This window comes from Panulirus ornatus, chromosome 29 (genome assembly GCF_036320965.1).
Source record: "Panulirus ornatus isolate Po-2019 chromosome 29, ASM3632096v1, whole genome shotgun sequence".
NCBI lineage: Eukaryota > Metazoa > Arthropoda > Malacostraca > Decapoda > Palinuridae > Panulirus > Panulirus ornatus.
The window spans coordinates 19,402,833-19,427,922 of record NC_092252.1 but is presented as its reverse complement, the minus strand read 5'-3'; the positions used below and the strand labels follow the sequence as shown (position 1 = coordinate 19,427,922).

Here is a 25,090-nt window from a genome sequence, read left to right as displayed (position 1 = left end):
TACTTCAGGACCCTTGCCAATACCAAGCCCAGACATCTGCAGATGGTAATTAAAGCTAAAGAAAAAAATACTAAAATGTAAGTGTGATATCGCCTTTGAAAATGTACAGGGGGCAGACAAGGTTTCTCGCAGACACTGTACGTTCAGCCACACCATCCTCTGCCTTCAAGGATGATGAGCATTCCTTGCTTATCTACTTCTACTGTTCCAACTTTTAGAAATCTAAATACAATAAGGGGAAAGTTTCCAGGCCCCCACTCCCATCCTTCTTCGTCATCTTCGACACACAGGGAATACATGGAAAGTATTCTTTCTCCCCAATTCTAGTACTGCTTATATATTGCTGTTCACTTCCACTATGAATACCTGATAATGGCTTGAAAACCAGGTGAAAGCTTGGAACTTCAAAGTTCATTTTTTCCAGGAAGTTCGGAGCTTCTATGTTTATGTTTTCCAGTAAGTTTTCTCACAATACTGTTTCACATGTGTATGAGAATTACTGCAAAAACTAATATGATATAATTTTGACCTTTCCATCATTCAGAACACCTAAGTCTAAGCAAACAAGAAAAAAGTTGTAATAAATATAAAAAAATCAAGCAACTAAACCCCACAAAGCAATTCATTCCAACACCTCCATAGGTGGTAACTATGGTGAATGTATGAAGTTTCTATTATGAGACACAAGAGTATTGTACACTAAATTTACAAGACATATTTCTCCATATTCTTAGTGTATCATTATACCTTAGAAGTATTCTATTAAAAACAAGAAAATCACAATACAGTCTCACCATTGCTTGCGACATGGTCTTGACCATTGCCTTTCGAAAACCTTTAATGGTCTCCTTTTTGTCCTGCCCCAAGATGACTGGCATTGATGGAGGCAGAGCGGGTGGAGCAGGGGAAGCAGTTAATGGGGCAGGTTCTGGCTGTCCTGCAAGAATAACATTCAAATATTAAGAGATACCTGTTATCTAACTCCATTCAGAATTCAATGGGTGGACCAGGTGCAAAGAGCTTCTCAGTCCACTCATACACATCCTCAAGTCTAGAGTGCTAAACATGAATGTCTAAACTCACATAGGTGAGTCTTTTTTTTCGACTTTGCACAATAAGATGATTCACCAACTGAGACTTAAGTCCACACTCACACCATCTGCACAAACAAAACATTTACAATGTATCCAATCCCAAATTATACCTCTGGTAACCAAACTTTAAATTCCTCAAGGCTTAATCTATTCTTACATGATATCAAACTCTCCTGAAGTTTACCTCCACTCCTTGCACCTTCAAAAATCATATGCCATACCTTGTACATGACTATAACATCTTAAATGTCTTCTATGAATGTGTTCTCTAATGAATTACTCACACCTCATATTCCTCTCATATTTTCCTCCTTTACTCTGTCTATCTATCCTACTGCTAACTAAACTATTTATGTTATCTATCTTTGCACATTCTATCTTATTCTACCTGTACTTGCACCATATGGACAACAACAAATATGAATCACATATAGACCCCTTGGAATTCGAATCCTGGACAAAGCAGTTAGCTCAAAACCAACCCAACAGTTAAGGTTTGTCTCCTGGCTGGTCAAAAAATGGGTAACTGGCCTTGTCTGGGATATCTACCATATTTGTGAGCATATATGATGTGCTTCTTTCCTGAAAAATGACTATAAAAGTCACCCAGCAGCTCATCTGTAGAAGGTTATCCCCAGTTGTCAATGTAACTGAACTACCAGCAGTAGGAGCCTCTGTTTTAAGTTACGGATGAACTGAAGTATCATCTGTCTCCCTTATGGGAGAAACTGAGTGAGTGCATCATCGCACTGATGCAACATGTTGAGTATTAGTGGTTAAAGATTTGAATTACTAACTAGGGATGAACCGGTTAAGGAGCATGGGATATCATGTGTAAATGACATGAACAGTTTATTGAAGTGGGTTATAACTGGTGACTGGGAATCTGTGGTTTAAAAATGGTGCATACAAAAGTATATGGGGTGAATGGGGTTAATAATAACCAGCATCATTTGATTACATACTAATTAAATTGCAGGCAAAAGACTGACTATTGTATGTGAATGTGCTGATAGGAGCAGCTGGTGGGATGTCTGATCACTCTTAGTGGAGGCAAGTGTGCAGGTGTGTAGTGCATTAGGAGAAGAGGAAATGATATGGGTGAAAAGAGAGTGGTGAAAGTGAGTGAGCTTGGAAAAGAGGCTTAAGAGCAAAGATACCAAGAAAGATTGGCTCAGAATAGTATGAAGTGTGCACAAGTGAAACTAGAGGAGTAGTCAAGGAATGGAACCACTTATCTGTGTGGGTGAAGTGTGTGACATACAGAAGGTGTGACGTATGCATTTGAGAAAGCGCAGATTGTGGTAAGATGAGGGAGTTATGGTTTGAGTAAATGAGAAAAAAAGGTGCATAGGAAAACCTGCAGGGAGGCAGTTAGAGTGATTGGGAGACGTGCAAGGTAAAAAAGAATGTGCAGAGGAGGCTGAAAATGAGGGCAAATGAGAGATGGATGAGAGTACTAGTAAACTTCAGGTCAAATAAGAAATGTAGGTTTTGAAAGATGAAAAATCTTTTTCTATCCAAAGAAGTGTTCTGCAAGCACTGGCTTGGGTTTGATCAGCCTCATATTCAATAAGGATTCAACTGCCTGCATTCATCCTGTTCAAATGACTCCATGGTGTCCACAGCAAAAAGCTCAATTGAACGGACCTACTATCAGCCACTCAGCAAGTGTCACCACACTGATGCCACTAAACCCATCTCCTACCAAATGCTCAAAGCTCACACATATTGCATATTGTGGGTTCCAGCCCACTGAAAAAGGAGGGGAAGGTTGAGCAAAGTGGAAAACAAAAATGATTTTTGGACACTGCTTTGGAGAGAAAATGTTTTTCAACCTTCAGAACCTGCATTTCATTCCTTTGTGGCCAGTCCCATCAGTATAAAGACCATATCCAGATGAAGGACAAAGGTTGAGGAAAACTTTTCTTAAAACTAACCTCAAAGCAAATATCCTTCAATGGTGAATCAAAAGAATTGGAAATCAATTCTCCTGAAAGGAATTCCAAGAACCACAGGGTTTATTCACCACATCAAAACCAGGCAGGGGTGTGTGATGTCTCCATGGTTGTTTAATTTGTTTATGGATGGGGTTGTTAGGGAGGTAAATGCAAGTCTTGGAAAGAGGGGCAAGTATGAAGTCTGTTGGGGATGAGAGAGCTTGGGAAGTGAGTCAGTTGTTGTTCGCTGATGATACAGTGCTGGTGGCGGATTCATGTGAGAAACTGCAGAACCTGGTGACTGAGTTTGGTAAAGTGTGTGGAAGAAGAAAGTTAAGAGTAAATGTGAATAAGAGCAAGGTTATTAGGTACAGTAGGGTTGAGGGTCAAGTCAATTGGGAGGTGAGTTTGAATGGAGAAAAACTGGAGGAAGTGAAGTGTTTTAGATATCTGGGAGTGGATCTGTCAGCGGATGGAACCATGGAAGCGGAAGTGGATCATAGGGTGGGGGAGGGGGTGAAAATTTTGGGAGCCTTGAAAAATGTGTGGAAGTCGAGAACATTATCCCGGAAAGCAAAAATGGGTATGTTTGAAGGAATAGTAGTTCCAACAATGTTGTATGGTTGCGAGGCGTGGGCTATGGATAGAGTTGTGCGCAGGAGGATGGATGTGCTGGAAATGAGATGTTTGAGGACAATGTGTGGTGTGAGGTGGTTTGATCGAGTAAGTAACGTAAGGGTAAGAGAGATGTGTGGAAATAAAAAGAGCATGGTTGAGAGAGCAGAAGAGGGTGTTTTGAAATGGTTTGGGCACATGGAGAGAATGAGTGAGGAAAGATTGACCAAGAGGATATATGTGTCGGAGGTGGAGGGAACGAGGAGAAGAGGGAGACCAAATTGGAGGTGGAAAGATGGAGTGAAAAGGATTTTGTGTGATCGGGGCCTGAACATGCAGGAGGGTGAAAGGAGGGCAGGGAATAGAGTGAATTGGAGCGACGTGGTTTACAGGGGTTGACGTGCTGTCAGTGGATTGAATCAAGGCATGTGAAGCGTCCGGGGTAAACCATGGAAAGCTGTGTAGGTATGTATATTTGCGTGTGTGGACGTGTGTATGTACATGTGTATGGGGGGGGTTGGGCCATTTCTTTCGTCTGTTTCCTTGCGCTACCTTGCAAACGCGGGAGACAGCGACAAAGTATAAAAAAAAAAAAAAAAAAAAAAATCAAAACCTAAGGTACTAATTGGCAATGGGGGATGAGGGATGTCAAACATCTTCCTGATTTCCTTCACTGAAACTTTCTAGAGAAAGGATAAAATTGAAGCCACCTTCTCTCAACAATGGTCTAATTCAAAGCCCAGGTTGATCCAAAAAGGGGTGATCAAAGACCACGAAAAAGAAAGGTAAAAGAAAAAACATAACTGGTACAACATCCTGGTATAGGAACCCTGTTAAACATTTTTGTATCATACCAATTTAGTATATAAACTGCCAATGCAAATTCTAGAATTGAATAGAGTATATATCTTGGGGAAAAGCAAGAGAGACCCAGGAAAACAAAAATAAAGAGGATACCTTCAGCAAATTTAGTAAAGTCATAAAGGTTCTATGACAAACAGTAGGTGAGGCATAAATTCTCACACAACTAGGCTTATTCCCAACTAGCCTACAGTCATTTTTGACTCATTAAGAGACAGTAAAGAGTCTAAGACTGAGAGCTCCTTTATGGGTTGAAGAAAGTCAACCAGTGCCTTATGGACAGATTCTGAGACAAAAATGTATTTTTCTCTTTTAAGGAAAAAATCCTAAACTCAGGACAGAGGTTCTTGAGAGGCTCTTAAGAAGTAAAAGCACTACTAGCTATAAAAGGTCATATGTTAATTCACTCCAAACTCTGCCTGTAGAAAGTTTAAGAAACTATACATATTAAAATACCAGAATTTAAGACCAACATGCAGGTCCTTCATATGTAAGGAGTCTGGAAGCAACCCAAGGGTTAATTTAAGTCATATGGCATAGGTGAAGAAATGTCTGACACAAAAGTGTTGATCCACTTGGAATTAACAAATTCCTACACCTCAGAAAAGCAGTCACTTAAAATGATATTTTTTCCTGACAAATAACTAAGTGGGTAAGATTATTCTATTTCAAAAACTTCCAGCTCTGAACATAGAGGACTGCATCAATTTATCTTGCCTAAAAAGAGAAAAAATGCAACATACTGGTTCTAATGATACAGGTATCCACTGAGATGCAGCTCAAAAGGAGAGGAAACCAAAATAAAAATTCTTTTATCAAAATCTTTATAAAAAAAAGTCCCATCCAGATAAGTCATCTGCTTAACAGAGCATATTTTCTGGAGAAGCTTAAAGAAAAAAAAAGGATCCTCTGAACATAGCCAGGCAGAGAACCCTACTACTAAATTGAAGCACAAATTGCAAGCAACTTGCACACCAGGTATACTGCCAAAGTTTTTTCTATACCCATGTCCCAGCTCAGGATGTTCTGAGAGATGAATGAATCATGATTCCAACATTTAAGAACAAAAGAATCACTACTGTATCCCTTCCAAGAGCTTCATTTCATGATCTAATAAGCCAGAATCCCTTCTTGATTCAAAGCATTCATCAAAGCACCGGAGGCCTTTGCTGAAGATCCCTTAGGCAATGGTGTAGTGTTCCAAGGAATTCCTGACCAATGAGGTCATTGCTGGAACTATGGGGTCCAGGACTTGAAGCTCCTGTATGGCACATTTATGAAGCTGAAAACTTTCAAACTGCTGAGCCATAAAAAAAAAGCTCACTAAAGCCAGAGCACAGCACTATACGAGTATGAAAACTTCCACCTGGTAGGATGTTGAAATGCACGAGTAGATCCCTCTAATACTAAGCCAAATGACTGCTATAAAGATAAAGAATAATGAACCCTCTAAGAAGCAGTCCTAAGACTTAAAGTGCCAGGACAGTGCACTTCCAGGTCTATGCACCAATAAATCAAAAAGCTTTCTCATACTAGGACTTGCCATAAGTACCACCAGCATGACCAACATTCTGTAAAGTGGTCATCTTGAACCTGTGTTACAGTATGTGGGTGCCTAGAAAAGACAAATCCAAATTCTTTTTGTTTCTAAAAATCTGTTCTTAGACTGAAAAAGGGGTTTATATAAAACTGACCCGATTGCAGGCTCCAAGAAATCCTTGCCTTTGCAAAACTGCAATATAATCCTTTAACAGCTATGTTTGAGACAAGGTCTTTATTCATTCTTGAAAAGGGTTGACATACCCTATTGCACCCCACACATCTCTAAATCAAATATCCCCCAAAGAGTCACCACTTCCTAAAAAGACATTCAAAAGTTCTAGACTTCCCCTAACTGGTATGGGACACTGTTAAGGAAAAATATGCCCTACGACCCATCAATATGACCTCAAAGTACTATCCAGGAGGGTACCTCTGTTTCTGGTAAGGGAAGCTTATAATCAAAATGGTCTTCTTTTGAGAGAAGAAAGGACAGAGTAGTGACAAACCTTTTGAAATATTCCTTAAGAGCCCCTCATCCTTTGCCTTCTCCCTGTGGTTACTACGTAGGAGGACTGGGAAAACACAACTGTTTCTACAACAGTATGATGGTCTTAGAAGATCTAACTCAAAGAATTTCTGAATAAGCTCCTTGGAAAAGAGAAACCACACCCTGGCACTGCACAACTGCTGTAGTGGAGATTGCCCAAGTCTCCTTCATAGAAATACATGCTGTTATAATGAATACCCCAGCATTGTCCAAAGAGCTGTAAAATCACATGCCGTCAGAGGGGAGAAAGGTTCAAATGGGGCAGTGTGCTAGAGAGGATTTACCAACTGTTATGTCTGGCATTTTCTTTCTCATTAAGATATTCTGTTTCATTTAATTCTTGATCACCGTTTCCCGCATTTGTGAAGTAGCATCAGGAACAAAGGAAGAAATGCTACATCTGCTCACATCTATTCTCTTGCTGTCATGTGTAATGCTCAATCAAAAATGGGGAAACTTTCAAGCCTTGATGTATATAAACACTTTGGAGAGGTTCAAGTCATATTCGCTAACTCAAACAGCTCTGAAGGGGCTAAAGGAATGAGTGATTGTTCAGTAAAGAGATATTTAATGTCCTCTGGGCTCCACAGAAGATTAGCCAGAGAAAATTTCTAGGGAAAGGGCACTTTGCAAGGCCATAGAAATGCCTTGTGATTCTCTAGAATGGACTAATATACAGAGGTACCTCTGAAATTTCTTAAAGAAGATTGTATCTATTCTCTCAAAAATTTGATCATAACTCCTTTAACAATTTCAGAACTCTTCACAATATATTGTTACTCACTTCTTTTTCTTAAAACAAGGCATAATTGCAAAACATTTCTAACATTTCAAATCTTTCCTGTTCACATTCTGAAACTAATAACCTACAATAAAATCAAAAAATTTTTCATCAACCTCTCATTTTTCATAAAAAGTCCCATGATGTACGCTATTACCAAATACATCCTCAAGAAGCCTGTATCACATCTTTTAATCTGTTCCAATAAAATGCTCCACAAGCTGTCAACTTTATACGGCACGCTCTTAGCACACATACATAATTTTTTTCACACACACACACTTTCATGCTTGTTTGCTGTTTCCCACATTAGTGCCAGCAACAGACAAGGAAAGACCTCATTCACTCACATCCACTCTCTAGCTGTCATGTGTAATACACTGAAAACAAAAGCCTCCTATCAACAACCAGGCCCTAAAGATGTGTGTGTGTGTGTGTGTGTGTGTGTGTGTGTGTGTGTGTGTGTGTGTGTCTCTTATTACCATAGCTCTCTCTTACCCTTTTATTACTTACATGATCAAACCACCTCATGCCACATCTTCATCCTCACACATTTTGTTTCCAACATATTCACCCTCCTTTGCACAGTCTAATCTTTGGCCCATGCCTCACATCCATACAAAAACTTTCAAACTTTCATTTTTGCCCTCCCAGATATCAACCCCACATATTCCACATATTCCTCAATGCTCTCACATCCTTCACCTGATCAACCATCCTATGACTTACTTTCTTCTCTATATATCCAGTTGTTGCCAAGTCCACTCCCAGGCATCTAAAACACACCACTTTCCCCAACTTCTGCAGTTTCTCACTCAAATCTGCCATCAAAGCTATGTCATCAGCAAATGCTTCATACTCACCCCTCTCTCCAAGACCCTTGCATTTACCTTCCTCACCAACCTAACCATAAACAAATTAAACAACCATGGTGGAGTCACACAGCCCTTGCTGCATAACCACCATCACCTTCACCTGGAACCTACTCACATACATGCCTTACACTTTCAATAATAATTTCTCACTGCTTCCAATAGCTTTTCTCCCACATCATATATCTGCAAGACCTTTCACAAGGTACATCTACCCATCCTATCATATGCTTCCTCCTGATCCATGAATGCCACATACAAACCCATCTGATTCTCACTGTATTTCTCACCCAAATTCTTTCAAGCAAGCACCTGATCCACACATCCTCTACCACCCCTGAAAGATACTGTTCCTCCCTAAACTGATTCTCTGTACATGCCTTCACCTTCTCAATTGCCACTTTCCCATACAACTGACAAGGTACATTAAACAAACTTATAACTCTGTAGTTCAAACACTCACCTTTGTCCCCCCCATGCCTTTATATAATGGCACTATACACACATTTGATCACTCTTCATACATACATACACTGAAAATCGTAACTAACCAATCAACAACACAGTCATCACCTTTCTTAAAAACTCAACTGCAGTACCATCTACTCCAGCTGCCTTGCTAAATTTCATCTCATGCAAGACTTTCATTAACTCTACTCTCTTCACTAAACCACTCTCCACTACTCTCTCACTTCACATACCTCCCTAACCCAAACACCCTACATCTGCCACTCCATCATCAAACATATTCAACAATCCTTCAAAACACTCACTCCATCTCCTCCTCACCTTATCACTACCTGATACCTCTTCACCATTAGCCCCTTTCACCAATGTTCCCATTTGTTCTCTTGTTTTTTATATCATTAGCCTGCCTTCCAAAACATCTTATTCTTATTAGATTTACCCATAATTGCTCAACCCAACTCTCATTTGCCCTCAAGTTCAACCCTGCATCTATCTCTTGACATCCTGTGACTTCCTCTTGTACATCTCTCATTCATTTGCATTCCTTCCCTGTAAGTTCTGCCCATAAGCCTCACTCTTCTCTCTCACTAGCAACTTTACTTTGTTATCCCACCACTCACTACCCTTACTCACCTGCCCACCTCCCACCTTCCATATGCCACACATTTCCCATGTACATGTCAACACTGCTTGCCTAAATATCTCCCATTCCTTATCCACTCACATTGCTTTGTATACTATCATGTTTTACCATCCTAAACCCAATATCCCCTGGTACTCTTCCGCATAAATCTCTTTTCCACGCCAACTTACTTTCACTACCCTCTTCACACTTCTATCTTTTTCTCTTTTCTAAAAATCATTTGACTCCACCAGCTCATGATCAGACACCCCACCAGCTGCCCCTCTCAACACACCTATCAATTAGGCAATTATGATGTAATCTAATAATGCCTGCTTTCCATCTTTCCTACTCACCCATGTATACTTATGTATGTCCTATTTTCAAAACAGGTATTCCCAATCACCAGTCCTTTTTCAGTTCACAACTCCACATGCTGTTCACCATTCCTGCTCACCTCACAGAATACTCCATGTCCCCTAGCTATACCCTCAACTACAACAATACTCACTCTCGTATTCAAATCACTCATCACTAATACCAAATCTCTTGTATCAAAACTGCTGACACACTTCTTAGCTGCTCCCAAAACACCTGCCTCTCATCATTCTCCTTCCCATGGTGAGGTAGTGGAAGCACTAATCATCGTCCATTTCTCGTAACTCACTTCCATTCTTACCCGTATCAGTCTAGAGCTTACTTTCCTCCACTCTTTCATGGATTCCCACAACTCCTGCTTGAACAGTAGATGTTCCTTAGCCTTTACTCTCACAGTATCCCCTAAGACATTCCCAAATCATTCTTCCTCTTTAGCCCTAAGCTTTGTTTCCCTCAAAGCCAGAACGTCCAGGTTCCTTTCTTCAAACATACTACGTATCTCTTTCTTCTCATCTTGTTACATCCATACACATTCAGACACCCCAGCTGAGCTTCCTCACTCTGCTCACTCTTCTGCTTCATGTTTTAGATACTGAAATACAACGTAAATAATGTTTCCAAATCCAAGTAGGTAGTAGTTGGTAGGTAGCCAATGACCAGGGAGGTATATTACTACTACATACTACTTGCCTGGGTAACAGGAGGGTTACATAATAAGAAGCACTTCAATGGTTATCAAGTTGCACTCCTCTGACCCAGTCAGCTGTCTATTCTTTCTGCCTCAACTCACACATGAACTTCTAGCATTCTGTCTACAAACGTTCAATCTCCCCTTGTCATACATAACACTTGACAACACCTAACTCACACAGTTCATTCTTTGTAAGTCTAGATTTTCCTGTGGTGAGCACTATACACTAGCCCTGCCTTCTGGCAAAATGGTAGGGGCAGTAGATAGAAGTAGGAGGTAGAAGTAATAGGTAGGAGCATTTGGTAGAAGTCAGTAGGAACATTAGATAGAAGCGTCTCAAACACTGTGCTAGATTTGCCCCCTGTAGGTGGCCTGTTAAGGGTGAGGCACTAAAGGCAAAGCAGCAGCACTGAAGTTCACTAGTTATGGAGACATTACTGTCGTGGCCACCCCCTTGAGACAGTTCTGGTTGGAACAGGCGTCAGAGATATAGAAAGATAGATGGATAAATAGTCAATGTTTCAAAAATATTTTGCAATTTCCATATGCCAACATTCATCATTCATTCCTTTTGCTTTCCATTCATTTATCACAAAGGAGGCAGATGCCGTATAACCTGTGTCACAAAGAAAGCTAAAACCACATAACTTGCGTATGAGGCCACAAAGCCCTCTCTGCTGGATTAAATGTTTAACATTTTAAGGTTGGATCCAATCACAAAGGCTGACAAAAACAAAAATGTCTAATTCCTAGGCTAGAAATGATGTTATAAAAAGAATTCTTTTGAGAAAATATCTGACAATGCCTCTTACTTGGAGAGACAGGAACTACAGGTGAAACTGCAGCTGATGGTATGGTAGGTTTGGCTCCACTCTTCACTCTCTCTAGGTGCTCCAACAAATCTTCTTTCAAAATCCTACCATCCCTTCCTGTTCCTTGAATATCAAGAAGATCAATCTGAAATTTAAAAAATAAACACAGTGAAAATATCATGTCATCTAAAAGTGAAAACATTCCTCTCAGAACACTCCTCAGCCTCTACAGAGGGCAAAATAATGAGAATTAGTAAGAATGAGCGAAGGTGCCCAAGCCCATCACAAATTAAAATCATGATGCCACTCACCACAGAATAAAACATTTCTCAGCAAAGCATCATAATGCACCTCAATCACAGCTTTTCTTGAAATAAGTAATGATAATAGCAATTATAGTGATTATTGGTGCATATGCACCTGGGAATGAGAAGAAAGATCATGAGAAGCAAGTGTTTTGGGAGCAGCTGAGTGAGTGTGTTAGTAGTTTTGATGCACGAGACCAGGTTACAGTGATGGGTGATTTGAATGCAAAGGTGAGTAATGTGGCAGTTGAGGGAGTAATTGGTGTACATGGGGTGTTCAGTGTTGTAAATGGACATGGTGAAGAGCTTGTAGATTTATGTGCTGAAAAAGGACTGGTGATTGGGAATACCTGGTTTAAAAAGAGAGATATACATAAGTATACCTATGTAAGTAGGAGAGATGGCCAGAGAAGATTATTGGATTACCTGTTAATTGATAGGCGCACAAAAGAGAGACTTTTGGATGTTAATGTGCTGAGAGGTGCAACTGGAGGGATGTCTGATCATTATCTTGTGGAGGCAAAGGTGAAGATTTGTAGAGGTTTTCAGAAAAGAAGAGAGAATGTTGGGGTGAAGAGAGTGGTGAGAGTAAGTGAGCTTGGGGAGGAGATTTGTGTGAGGAAGTACCAGGAGAGACTGAGTACAGAATGGAAAAAGGTGAGAACAAAGGACGAAAGGGGAGTAGGGGAGGAATGGGAAGTATTTAGGGAAGCAGTGATGGCTTGCGCAAAAGATGCTTGTGGCATGAGAAGCGTGGGAGGTGGGCAGATTAGAAAGGGTAGTGAGTGGTGAGATGAAGAACTAAGATTGTTAGTGAAAGAGAAGAGAGAGGCATTTGGACGATTTTTGCAAGGAAATAATGCAAATAACAGGGAGATGTATAAAAGAAAGAGGCAGGAGGTCAAGAGAAAGGTGCAAGAGGCAAAAAAGAGGGCAAATGAGAGTTGGGGGGAGAGAGTATCATTAAATTTTAGGGAGAATAAAAAAAAAAAATATATATATATATATATATATATATATATATATATATATATATATATATATACATATACTTAGAAAAGCAAATGGATTTGTATGTAGCATTTATGGATCTGGAGAAGGCATATGATAGAGTTGATAGAGATGCTCTGTGGAAGGTATTAAGAATATATGGTGTGGGAGGAAAGTTGTTAGAAGCAGTGAAAAGTTTTTATCGAGGATGTAAGGCATGTGTACGTGTAGGAAGAGAGAAAAGTGATTGGATCTCAGTGAATGTAGGTTTGCGGCAGGGGTGTGTGATGTCTCCATGGTTGTTTAATTTGTTTATGGATGGGGTTGTTAGGGAGGTAAATGCAAGAGTTTTGGAAAGAGGGGCAAGTATGAAGTCTGTTGGGGATGAGAGAGCTTGGGAAGTGAGTCAGTTGTTGTTCGCTGATGATACAGCGCTGGTGGCTGATTCATGTGAGAAACTGCAGAAGCTGGTGACTGAGTTTGGTAAAGTGTGTGGAAGAAGAAAGTTAAGAGTAAATGTGAATAAGAGCAAGGTTGTTAGGTACAGTAGGGTTGAGGGTCAAGTCAATTGGGAGGTGAGTTTGAATGGAGAAAAACTGGAGGAAGTGAAGTGTTTTAGATATCTGGGAGTGGATCTGGCAGCGGATGGAACCATGGAAGCGGAAGTGGATCATAGGGTGGGGGAGGGGGCGAAAATTCTGGGGGCCTTGAAGAATGTGTGGAAGTCGAGAACATTATCTCGGAAAGCAAAAATGGTTATGTTTGAAGGAATAGTGGTTCCAACAATGTTGTATGGTTGCGAGGCGTGGGCTATGGATAGAGTTGTGCGCAGGAGGATGGATGTGCTGGAAATGAGATGTTTGAGGACAATGTGTAGTGTGAGGTGGTTTGATCGAGTGAGTAACGTAAGGGTAAGAGAGATATGTGGAAATAAAAAGAGCGTGGTTGAGAGAGCAGAAGAGGGTGTTTTGAAGTGGTTTGGGCACATGGAGAGAATGAGTGAGGAAAGATTGACCAAGAGGATATATGTGTCGGAGGTGGAGGGAACGAGGAGAAGAGGGAGACCAAATTGGAGGTGGAAAGATGGAGTGAAAAAGATTTTGTGTGATCGGGGCCTGAACATGCAGGAGGGTGAAAGGAGGGCAAGGAATAGAGTGAATTGGAGCGATGTGGTATACCGGGGTTGACGTGCTGTCAGTGGATTGAATCAAGGCATGTGAAGCGTCTGGGGTAAACCATGGAAAGTTGTGTAGGTATGTATATTTGCGTGTGTGGACGTATGTATATACATGTGTATGGGGGGGGGTTGGGCCATTTCTTTCGTCTGTTTCCTTGCGCTACCTCGCAAACGCAGGAGACAGCGACAAAGTATAATAAAAAAAAATAATATATATATATACATTTATATATATATATATATATATATATATATATATATATATATATATATATATATATTTTTTTTTTATACTTTGTCGCTGTCTCCCGCGTTTGCGAGGTAGCGCAAGGAAACAGACGAAAGAAATGGCCCAACCCCCCCCCATACACATGTATATACATACGTCCACACACGCAAATATACATACCTACACAGCTTTCCATGGTTTACCCCAGACGCTTCACATGCCTTGATTCAATCCACTGACAGCACGTCAACCCCGGTATACCACATCGCTCCAATTCACTCTATTCCTTGCCCTCCTTTCACCCTCCTGCATGTTCAGGCCCCGATCACACAAAATCTTTTTCACTCCATCTTTCCTCCTCCAATTTGGTCTCCCTCTTCTCCTCGTTCCCTCCACCTCCGACACATATATCCTCTTGGTCAATCTTTCCTCACTCATTCTCTCCATGTGCCCAAACCACTTCAAAACACCCTCTTCTGCTCTCTCAACCACGCTCTTTTTATTTCCACACATCTCTCTTACCCTTACGTTACTCACTCGATCAAACCACCTCACACCACACATTGTCCTCAAACATCTCATTTCCAGCACATCCATCCTCCTGCGCAAAACTCTATCCATAGCCCACGCCTCGCAACCATACAACATTGTTGGAACCACTGTTCCTTCAAACATACCCATTTTTGCTTTCCGAGATAATGTTCTCGACTTCCACACATTCTTCAAGGCCCCCAGAATTTTCGCCCCCTCCCCCACCCTATGATCCACTTCCGCTTCCATGGTTCCATCCGCTGCCAGATCCACTCCCAGATATCTAAAACACTTCACTTCCTCCAGTTTTTCTCCATTCAAACTCACCTCCCAATTGACTTGACCCTCAACCCTACTGTACCTAATAACCTTGCTCTTATTCACATTTACTCTTAACTTTCTTCTTCCACACACTTTACCAAACTCAGTCACCAGCTTCTGCAGTTTCTCACATGAATCAGCCACCAGCGCTGTATCATCAGCGAACAACAACTGACTCACTTCCCAAGCTCTCTCATCCCCAACAGACTTCATACTTGCCCCTCTTTCCAAAACTCTTGCATTTACCTCCCTAACAACCCCATCCATAAACAAATTAAACAACCATGGAGACATCACACACCCCTGCCGCAAACCTACATTCACTGAGAACCAATCACTTTCCTCTCTTCCTACACGTACACATGCCTTACATCCTCGATAAAAACTTTTCACTGCTTCTAACAACTTTCCTCCCACACCATATATTCTTAATACCTTCCACAGAGCATCTCTATCAACTCTATCATATGCCTTCTCCAGATCCATAAATGCTACATACAAATCCATTTGCTTTTCTAAGTATTTCTCACATACATTCTTCAAAGAAAACACCTGATCCACACATCCTCTACCACTTCTGAAACCACACTGCTCTTCCCCAATCTGATGCTCTGTATATATATATATATATATATATATATATATATATATATATATATATATATATATATATATATATATATATATATATATATATATATATTTGTGTGAGGAAGTACCAGGAGAGACTGAGTACAGAATGGAAAAAGGTGAGAACAATGGAAGTAAGGGGAGTGGGGGAGGAATGGGATGTATTTAGGGAATCAGTGATGGATTGCGCAAAAGATGCTTGTGGCATGAGAAGAGTGGGAGGTGGGTTGATTAGAAAGGGTAGTGAGTGGTGGGATGAAGAAGTAAGAGTATTAGTGAAAGAAAAGAGAGAGGCATTTGGACTATTTTTGCAGGGAAAAAATGAAATTGAGTGGGAGACGTATAAAAGAAAGAGACAGGAGGTCAAGAGAAAAGTGCAAGAGGTGAAAAAAAGGGCAAATGAGAGTTGGGGTGAGAGAGTATCATTAAATTTTAGGGAGAATAAAAAGATGTTCTGGAAGGAGGTAAATAAAGTGCGTAAGACAAGGGAGCAAATGGGAACTTCAGTGAAGGGCGCAAATGGGGAGGTGATAACAAGTAGTGGTGATGTGAGAAGGAGATGGAGTGAGTATTTTGAAGGTTTGTTGAATGTGTTTGATGATAGAGTGGCAGATATAGGGTGTTTTGGTCGAGGTGGTGTGTAGGTGTGCAAAGTGAGAGGGTTAGGGAAAATGAGTTGGTAAACAGAGAAGAGGTAGTAAAAGCTTTGCGGAAGATGAAAGCCGGCAAGGCAGCAGGTATGGATGGTATTGCAGTGGAATTTATTAAAAAAGGGGGTGACTGTATTGTTGACTGGTTGGTAAGGTTATTTAATGTATGTATGACTCACGGTGAGGTGCCTGAGGATTGGCGGAATGCGTGCATAGTGCCATTGTACAAAGGCAAAGGGGATAAGAGTGAGTGCTCAAATTACAGAGGTATAAGTTTGTTGAGTATTCCTGGCAAATTATATGGGAGGGTATTGATTGAGAGGGTGAAGGCATGTACAGAGCATCAGATTGGGGAAGAGCAGTGTGGTTTCAGAAGTGGTAGAGGATGTGTGGATCAGGTGTTTGCTTTGAAGAATGTATGTGAGAAATACTTAGAAAAGCAAATGGATCTGTATGTAGCATTTATGGATCTGGAAAAGGCATATGATAGAGTTGATAGAGATGCTCTGTGGAAGGTATTAAGAATATATGGTGTGGGAGGCAAGTTGTTAGAAGCAGTGAAAAGTTTTTATCGAGGATGTAAGGCATGTGTACGTGTAGGAAGAGAGGAAAGTGATTGGTTCTCAGTGAATGTAGGTTTGCGGCAGGGGTGTGTGATGTCTCCATGGTTGTTTAATTTGTTTATGGATGGCTTTGTTAGGGAGGTAAATGCAAGAGTTCTGGAAAGAGGGGCAAGTATGAAGTCTGTTGGGGATGAGAGAGCTTGGGAAGTGAGTCAGTTGTTGTTCGCTGATGATACAGCGCTGGTGGCTGATTCATGTGAGAAACTGCAGAAGCTGGTGACTGAGTTTGGTAAAGTGTGTGAAAGAAGAAAGTTAAGAGTAAATGTGAATAAGAGCAAGGTTGTTAGGTACAGTAGGGGTGAGGGTCAAGTCAATTGGGAGGTGAGTTTGAATGGAGAAAAACTGGAGGAAGTGAAGTGTTTTAGATATCTGGGAGTGGATCTGTCAGCGGATGGAACCATGGAAGCGGAAGTGGATCATAGGGTGGGGGAGGGGGCGAAAATTCTGGGAGCCTTGAAGAATGTGTGGAAGTCGAGAACATTATCTCGGAAAGCAAAAATGGGTATGTTTGAGTGAATAGTGGTTCCAACAATGTTGTATGGTTGCGAGGCGTGGGCTATGGATAGAGTTGTGCGCAGGAGGATGGATGTGCTGGAAATGAGATGTTTGAGGACAATGTGTGGTGTGAGGTGGTTTGATCGAGTAAGTAACGTAAGGGTAAGAGAGATGTGTGGAAATAAAAAGAGCGTGGTTGAGAGAGCAGAAGAGGGTGTTTTGAAATGGTTTGGGCACATGGAGAGAATGAGTGAGGATAGATTGACCAAGAGGATATATGTGTCGGAGGTGGAGGGAACGAGGAGAAGAGGGAGACCAAATTGGAGGTGGAAAGATGGAGTGAAAAAGATTTTGTGTGATCGGGGCCTGAACATGCAGGAGGGTGAAAGGAGGGCAAGAATAGAGTGAATTGGAGCGATGTGGTATACAGGGGTTGACGTGCTGTCAGTGGATTGAAGCAAGGCATGTGAAGCGTCTGAAGTAAACCATGGAAAGCTGTGTAGGTATGTATATTTGCGTGTGTGGACGTGTGTATGTACATGTGTATGGGGGGGGGGTTGGGCCATTTCTTTCGTCTGTTTCCTTGCGCTACCTCGCAAACGCGGGAGACAGCGACAAAGTATAAAAAAAAAAAAAAAAAAATATATATATATATATATATATATATATATATATTCCCTGGGGATAGGGGAGAAAGAATACTTCCCACTTATTCCCTGCGTGTCGTAGAAGGCGACTAAAAGGGAAGGGAGCGGGGGGCTGGAAATCCTCCCCTCTCGTTCTTTTTTTTTTTTTTTAATTTTCCAAAAGAAGGAACAGAGAAGAGGGCCAGGTGAGGATATTCCCTCAAAGGCCCAGTCCTCTGTTCTTAACGCTACCTCGCTATCGCGGGAAATAGCGAATAGTATGAAAAAAAAAAATATATATATATATATATACATATATATATGTATACTTAGAAAAGCAAATGGATTTGTATGTAGCATTTATGGATCTGGAAAAGGCATATGATAGAGTTGATAGAGATGCTCTGTGGAAGGTATTAAGAATATATGGTGTGGGAGGAAAGTTGTTAGAAGCAGTGAAAAGTTTTTATCGAGGATGTAAGGCATGTGTACGTGTAGGAAGAGAGAAAAGTGATTGGATCTCAGTGAATGTAGGTTTGCGGCAGGGGTGTGTGATGTCTCCATGGTTGTTTAATTTGTTTATGGATGGGGTTGTTAGGGAGGTAAATGCAAGAGTTTTGGAAAGAGGGGCAAGTATGAAGTCTGTTGGGGATGAGAGAGCTTGGGAAGTGAGTCAGTTGTTGTTCGCTGATGATACAGCGCTGGTGGCTGATTCATGTGAGAAACTGCAGAAGCTGGTGACTGAGTTTGGTAAAGTGTGTGGAAGAAGAAAGTTAAGAGTAAATGTGAATAAGAGCAAGGTTATTAGGTACAGTAGGGTTGAGGGTCAAGTCAATTGGGAGGTGAGTTTGAATGGAGAAAAACTGGAGGAAGTGAAGTGTTTTAGATATCTGGGAGTGGATCTGGCAGCGGATGGAACCATGGAAGCGGAAGTGGATCATAGGGTGGGGGAGGGGGCGAAAATTCTGGGGGCCTTGAAGAATGTGTGGAAGTCGAGAACATTATCTCGGAAAGCAAAAATGGGTATGTTTGAAGGAATAGTGGTTCCAACAATGTTGTATGGTTGCGAGGCGTGGGCTATGGATAGAGTTGTGCGCAGGAGAATGGATGTGCTGGAAATGAGATGTTTGAGGACAATGTGTGGTGTGAGGTGGTTTGATCGAGTGAGTAACGTAAGGGTAAGAGAGATGTGTGGAAATAAAAAGAGCGTGGTTGAGAGAGCAGAAGAGGGTGTTTTGAAGTGGTTTGGGCACATGGAGAGAATGAGTGAGGAAAGATTGACCAAGAGGATATATGTGTCGGAGGTGGAGGGAACGAGGAGAAGAGGGAGACCAAATTGGAGGTGGAAAGATGGAGTGAAAAAGATTTTGTGTGATCGGGGCCTGAACATGCAGGAGGGTGAAAGGAGGGCAAGGAATAGAGTGAATTGGAGCGATGTGGTCTACCGGGGTTGACGTGCTGTCAGTGGATTGAATCAAGGCATGTGAAGCGTCTGGGGTAAACCATGGAAAGTTGTGTAGGTATGTATATTTGCATGTGTGGACGTATGTATATACATGTGTATGGGGGGGGTTGGGCCATTTCTTTCGTCTGTTTCCTTGCGCTACCTCGCAAACGCGGGAGACAGCGACAAAGTATAATAAAAAAAATAATATATATATATATACATATATATATATATATATATATATATATATATATATATATATATATATATATATATATATATATATTTTTTTTTTTTATACTTTGTCGCTGTCTCCCGCGTTTGCGAGGTAGCGCAAGGAAACAGACGAAAGAAATGGCCCAACCCCCCCCATACACATGTATATACATACGTCCACACACGCAAATATACATACCTACACAGCTTTCCATGGTTTACCCCAGACGCTTCACATGCCTTGATTCAATCCACTGACAGCACATCAACCCCGGTATACCACATCGCTCCAATTCACTCTATTCCTTGCCCTCCTTTCACCCTCCTGCATGTTCAGGCCCCGATCACACAAAATCTTTTTCACTCCATCTTTCCACCTCCAATTTGGTCTCCCTCTTCTCCTCGTTCCCTCCACCTCCGACACATATATCCTCTTGGTCAATCTTTCCTCACTCATTCTCTCCATGTGCCCAAACCACTTCAAAACACCCTCTTCTGCTCTCTCAACCACGCTCTTTTTATTTCCACACATCTCTCTTACCCTTACGTTACTCACTCGATCAAACCACCTCACACCACACATTGTCCTCAAACATCTCATTTCCAGCACATCCATCCTCCAGCGCACAACTCTATCCATAGCCCACGCCTCGCAACCATACAACATTGTTGGAACCACTGTTCCTTCAAACATACCCATTTTTGCTTTCCGAGATAATGTTCTCGACTTCCACACATTCTTCAAGGCTCCCAGAATTTTCGCCCCCTCCCCCACCCTATGATCCACTTCCGCTTCCAGTGTTCCATCCACTGCCAGATCCACTCCCAGATATCTAAAACACTTCACTTCCTCCAGTTTTTCTCCATTCAAACTCACCTCCCAATTGACTTGACCCTCAACCCTACTGTACCTAATAACCTTGCTCTTATTCACATTTACTCTTAACTTTCTTCTTTCACACACTTTACCAAACTCAGTCACCAGCTTCTGCAGTTTCTCACATGAATCAGCCACCAGCGCTGTATCATCAGCGAACAACAACTGACTCACTTCCCAAGCTCTCTCATCCCCAACAGACTTCATACTTGCCCCTCTTTCCAAAACTCTTGCATTTACCTCCCTAACAACCCCATCCATAAACAAATTAAACAACCATGGAGACATCACACACCCCTGCCGCAAACCTACATTCACTGAGAACCAATCACTTTCCTCTCTTCCTACACGTACACATGCCTTACATCCTCGATAAAAACTTTTCACTGCTTCTAACAACTTTCCTCCCATACCATATATTCTTAATACCTTCCACAGAGCATCTCTATCAACTCTATCATATGCCTTCTCCAGATCCATAAATGCTACATACAAATCCATTTGCTTTTCTAAGTATTTCTCACATACATTCTTCAAAGAAAACACCTGATCCACACATCCTCTACCACTTCTGAAACCACACTGCACTTCCCCAATCTGATGCTCTGTATATATATATATATATATATATATATATATATATATATATATATATATATATATATATATATATATATATATATATATATATTTGTGTGAGGAAGTACCAGGAGAGACTGAGTACAGAATGGAAAAAGGTGAGAACAATGGAAGTAAGGGGAGTGGGGGAGGAATGGGATGTATTTAGGGAATCAGTGATGGATTGCGCAAAAGATGCTTGTGGCATGAGAAGAGTGGGAGGTGGGTTGATTAGAAAGGGTAGTGAGTGGTGGGATGAAGAAGTAAGAGTATTAGTGAAAGAACAGAGAGAGGCATTTGGACAATTTTTGCAGGGAAAAAATGAAATTGAGTGGGAGACGTATAAAAGAAAGAGACAGGAGGTAAAGAGAAAAGTGCAAGAGGTGAAAAAAAGGGCAAATGAGAGTTGGGGTGAGAGAGTATCATTAAATTTTAGGGAGAATAAAAAGATGTTCTGGAAGGAGGTAAATAAAGTGCGTACGACAAGGGAGCAAATGGGAACTTCAGTGAAGGGCGCAAATGGGGAGGTGATAACAAGTAGTGGTGATGTGAGAAGGAGATGGAGTGAGTATTTTGAAGGTTTGTTGAATGTGTTTGATGATAGAGTGGCAGATATAGGGTGTTTTGGTCGAGGTGGTGTGTAGGTGTGCAAAGTGAGAGGGTTAGGGAAAATGAGTTGGTAAACAGAGAAGAGGTAGTAAAAGCTTTGCGGAAGATGAAAGCCGGCAAGGCAGCAGGTTTGGATGGTATTGCAGTGGAATTTATTAAAAAGGGGGTGACCTGTATTGTTGACTGGTTGGTAAGGTTATTTAATGTGTGTGTGACTCATGGTGAGGTGCCTGAGGATTGGCGGAATGCGTGCATAGTGCCATCATACAAAGGCAAAGGAGATAAAAGTGAGTGCTCAAATTACAGAGGTATAAGTTTGTGAGTATTCCTGGGAAATTATATGGGAGGGTATTGATTGAGAGGGTGAAGGCATGTACAGAGCATCAGATTGGGGAAGAGCAGTGTGGTTTCAGAAGTGGTAGAGGATGTGTGGATCACGTGTTTGCTTTGAAGAATGTATGTGAGAAATACTTAGAAAAAGCAAATGGATTTGTATGTAGCATTTATGGATCTGGAGAAGGCATATGATAGAGTTGATAGAGATGCTCTGTGGAAGGTATTAAGAATATATGGTGTGGGAGGCAAGTTGTTAGAGGCAGTGAAAAGTTTTTATCGAGGATGAAAGGCATGTGTACGTGTAGGAAGATAGGAAAGTGACTGGTTCTCAGTGAATGTAGGTTTGTGGCAGGGGTGTGTGATATCTCCATGGTTCTTTAATTTGTTTATGGATGGGGTTGTTAGGGAGGTGAATGCAAGAGTTTTGGAAAGAGGGGCAAGTATGCAGTCTGTTGTGGATGAGAGAGCTTGGGAAGTAAGTCAGTTGTTGTTCGGTGATGATACAGTGCTGGTGGCTGATTCGTGTGAGAAACTGCAGAAGCTGGTGACTGAGTTTGGTAAAGTGTGTGAAAGAAGAAAGCTGAGAGGAAATGTGAATAAGAGCAAGGTCATTAGGTACAGTAGGGTTGAGGGACAAGGCAATTGGGAGGTAAGTCTGAATGGAGAAAAACTGGAGGAAGTGAAGTGTTTTTGATATCTGGGAGTGGATTTGGCAGCAGATGGAACTATGGAAGCAGAAGTGAATCATAACATGGGGAGGGGGCGACAGTTCTGGGAGCATTGAAAAATGTGTGGAAGTTAAGAACATTATCTCGGAAAGCAAAAATGGGTATGTTTGAAGGAATAGTGGTTCCAACAATGTTATATGGTTGCGAGGCGTGGGCTATAGATAGAGTTGTGCGCAGGAGGGTGGATGTGCTGGAAATGAGATGTTTGAGGACAATATGTGGTGTGAGGTGGTTTGATTGAGTAAGTTATAATAGGGTAAGAGAGATGTGTGGTAATAAAAAGAGTTTGGTAGAAAGAGCAGAAGAGGGTATTTTGAAATAGTTTGGTCACATGGAGAGAATGAGTGATGAAAGATTGACCAAGAGGATATATGTGTCAGGAACGAGGAGAAGTGGGAGACCAAATTGGAGATGGAAAGATGGAGTCAAAAAGATTTTGAGTGATCGGGGCCTGAACATGCAGGAGGGTGAAAGGCGTGCAAGGAATAGAATGAATTGGAACGATGTGGTATACCGGGGTCGACGTGCTGTCAATGGATTGAACCAGGGCATGTGAAGCATCTGGGGTAAACCATGGAAAGTTCTGTGGGGCCTGGATGTGGAAAGGGAGCTGTGGTTTGGGTGCATTATTACATGACAGCTAGAGACTGAGTGTGAACGAATGTGGCCTTTGTTGTCTTTTCCTAGCACTATCTCGTGCACATGAGGGGGGAGGGGGTTGTTATTTCATGTGTGGCAGGGTGGCGATGGGAATGAATAAAGGCAGACAGTATGAATTATGTACATGTGTATATATGTATATGTCTGTGTGTGTATATATATATGTATACGTTGAGATGTATAGGTATGTATATTTGCGTGTGTGGACGTGTATGTATATACATGTGTATGTGGGTGGGTTGGGTCGTTCTTTTGTCTGTTTCCTTGCGCTACCTCACGAACGCGGGAGACAGCGACAAAGCAAAATAAATAAATAAATAAATAATGTATATGTTGAGATGTATGGGTATGTATATTTGCGTGTGTGGAAGTGTATGTATATACATGTGTATGTGGGTGGGTTGGACCATTCTTTCGTCTGTTTCCTTGCACTACCTCACTAATGCAGGAGACAGCGACAAAGCAAAATAAATAAATATATAATAGCAATGCACTGATCAAGGGATCCCCAACCTTACTCAAGGCATCTATGAAATCTTAACATTCCTCTCCTGAGCTTTAAGTGGCTTATTCGGATCAAAAGTACAAAAGTACGAATACATGCACCATTACATAGAAGCAAGGACATAAAGACTTTCATTTTCAAAATTCCATATGCCATTATCATTCCACATGCCATGCTATCCAAAACACTAGAAAAAATTCTTTCTTTCTTTCTTTCTTTCTTCTTATTGTGACCAACATTACAATGGCAAGTCATACCCAAATCATGACTTTTGGGAAGAAGACTTTGTCATGATGATTACATATGATTTCCAGGAGAGAATGGAAGATATGGTTAAGCTAAACATGTTTATGTTACTGCACAGTTGAACCATGGAGTTTTGAAACTGGTCAGAGAGGAATGAATAACATATATGATATGAATATTAGGTAGAAACTTTATTGTATCACTAATGAATTCCACCAAGCCATTGCTTCTCTATTCTGAGATGCTACACAGGTATAAATTACAAGAGGAGATATGTTAGATATGAGCAAGAGAATTAAGTGAGGATGGGAGAGAAAGTAAGCTGGAAGGTGCAAAGTGGAATCATCAGTGTAACAGTGAATAATGTCAGAGGTTAGAGAAATCATTCAAAGAAAGAAGGAAGAAAGTAGGCAATAGGACAGCACCCTGAGGGAAACCATTGTTAACAGGATAAAAGGGGACACCATTGTTGACAGGATAAAAGGTGAACTTCATTCCAGTAACAACTACTGCAATGAATCAGCTGGAGAGGAAGCTATGAAGGCTATACATTAAAGAAAAAATAGAAGTAGTACAGCCAAAGGAAGGAAGCTTAGAAAACATATACTTATGCAACACCTTGTCAAAAGATCCCTGAGAACGGAAGAACAGTGAAAAACACTTTTTGCAGATGATAAAGTACTGATAATGGGGGATTTCACTATCGTAAGCTAAACAGAGGAAATCTGGATTGTTATGGTGATAAACAGTCATGGAGACAAGTTTTAAAGTGTACAGAGAAAAATGTCCTAAACCAGTATGTCAATAAACACACTGAGATGAAAGGGTCTAATACATAACCATTGCTACATCTTACCTTCACATATACTTGCATGGATATTGAGATTATTATATATGATATACAAGATGGAAGTAGTCATCATGTAATGCTCAAGTTTGACTATGTAGTACATGACATGAAAAGGTCACAGGTGACATAAAACAAAAAGAGGAGAAATAATCATGGAAACTACAAAAACCTCAACATTATCTATTGTAAAGGAAATGG

General features: G+C 41.0%; 1 protein-coding gene across 2 annotated transcripts in view; it reads right to left on the bottom strand.

The window, feature by feature from the left end:
- Dbct (Dihydrolipoamide branched chain transacylase E2) overlaps positions 1-25,090 on the bottom strand; it is a 183,478-nt gene that overhangs the window by 81,627 nt on the left and 76,761 nt on the right. For both annotated transcript variants that reach the window (XM_071679364.1, XM_071679365.1), the window contains exons 5-6: positions 11,224-11,368; positions 795-937 (exon numbers count right to left, since the gene is read on the bottom strand). In XM_071679364.1, the coding sequence (XP_071535465.1) occupies positions 795-937; positions 11,224-11,368 (288 nt within the window). The remainder of the gene's footprint in view (positions 1-794; positions 938-11,223; positions 11,369-25,090) is intronic.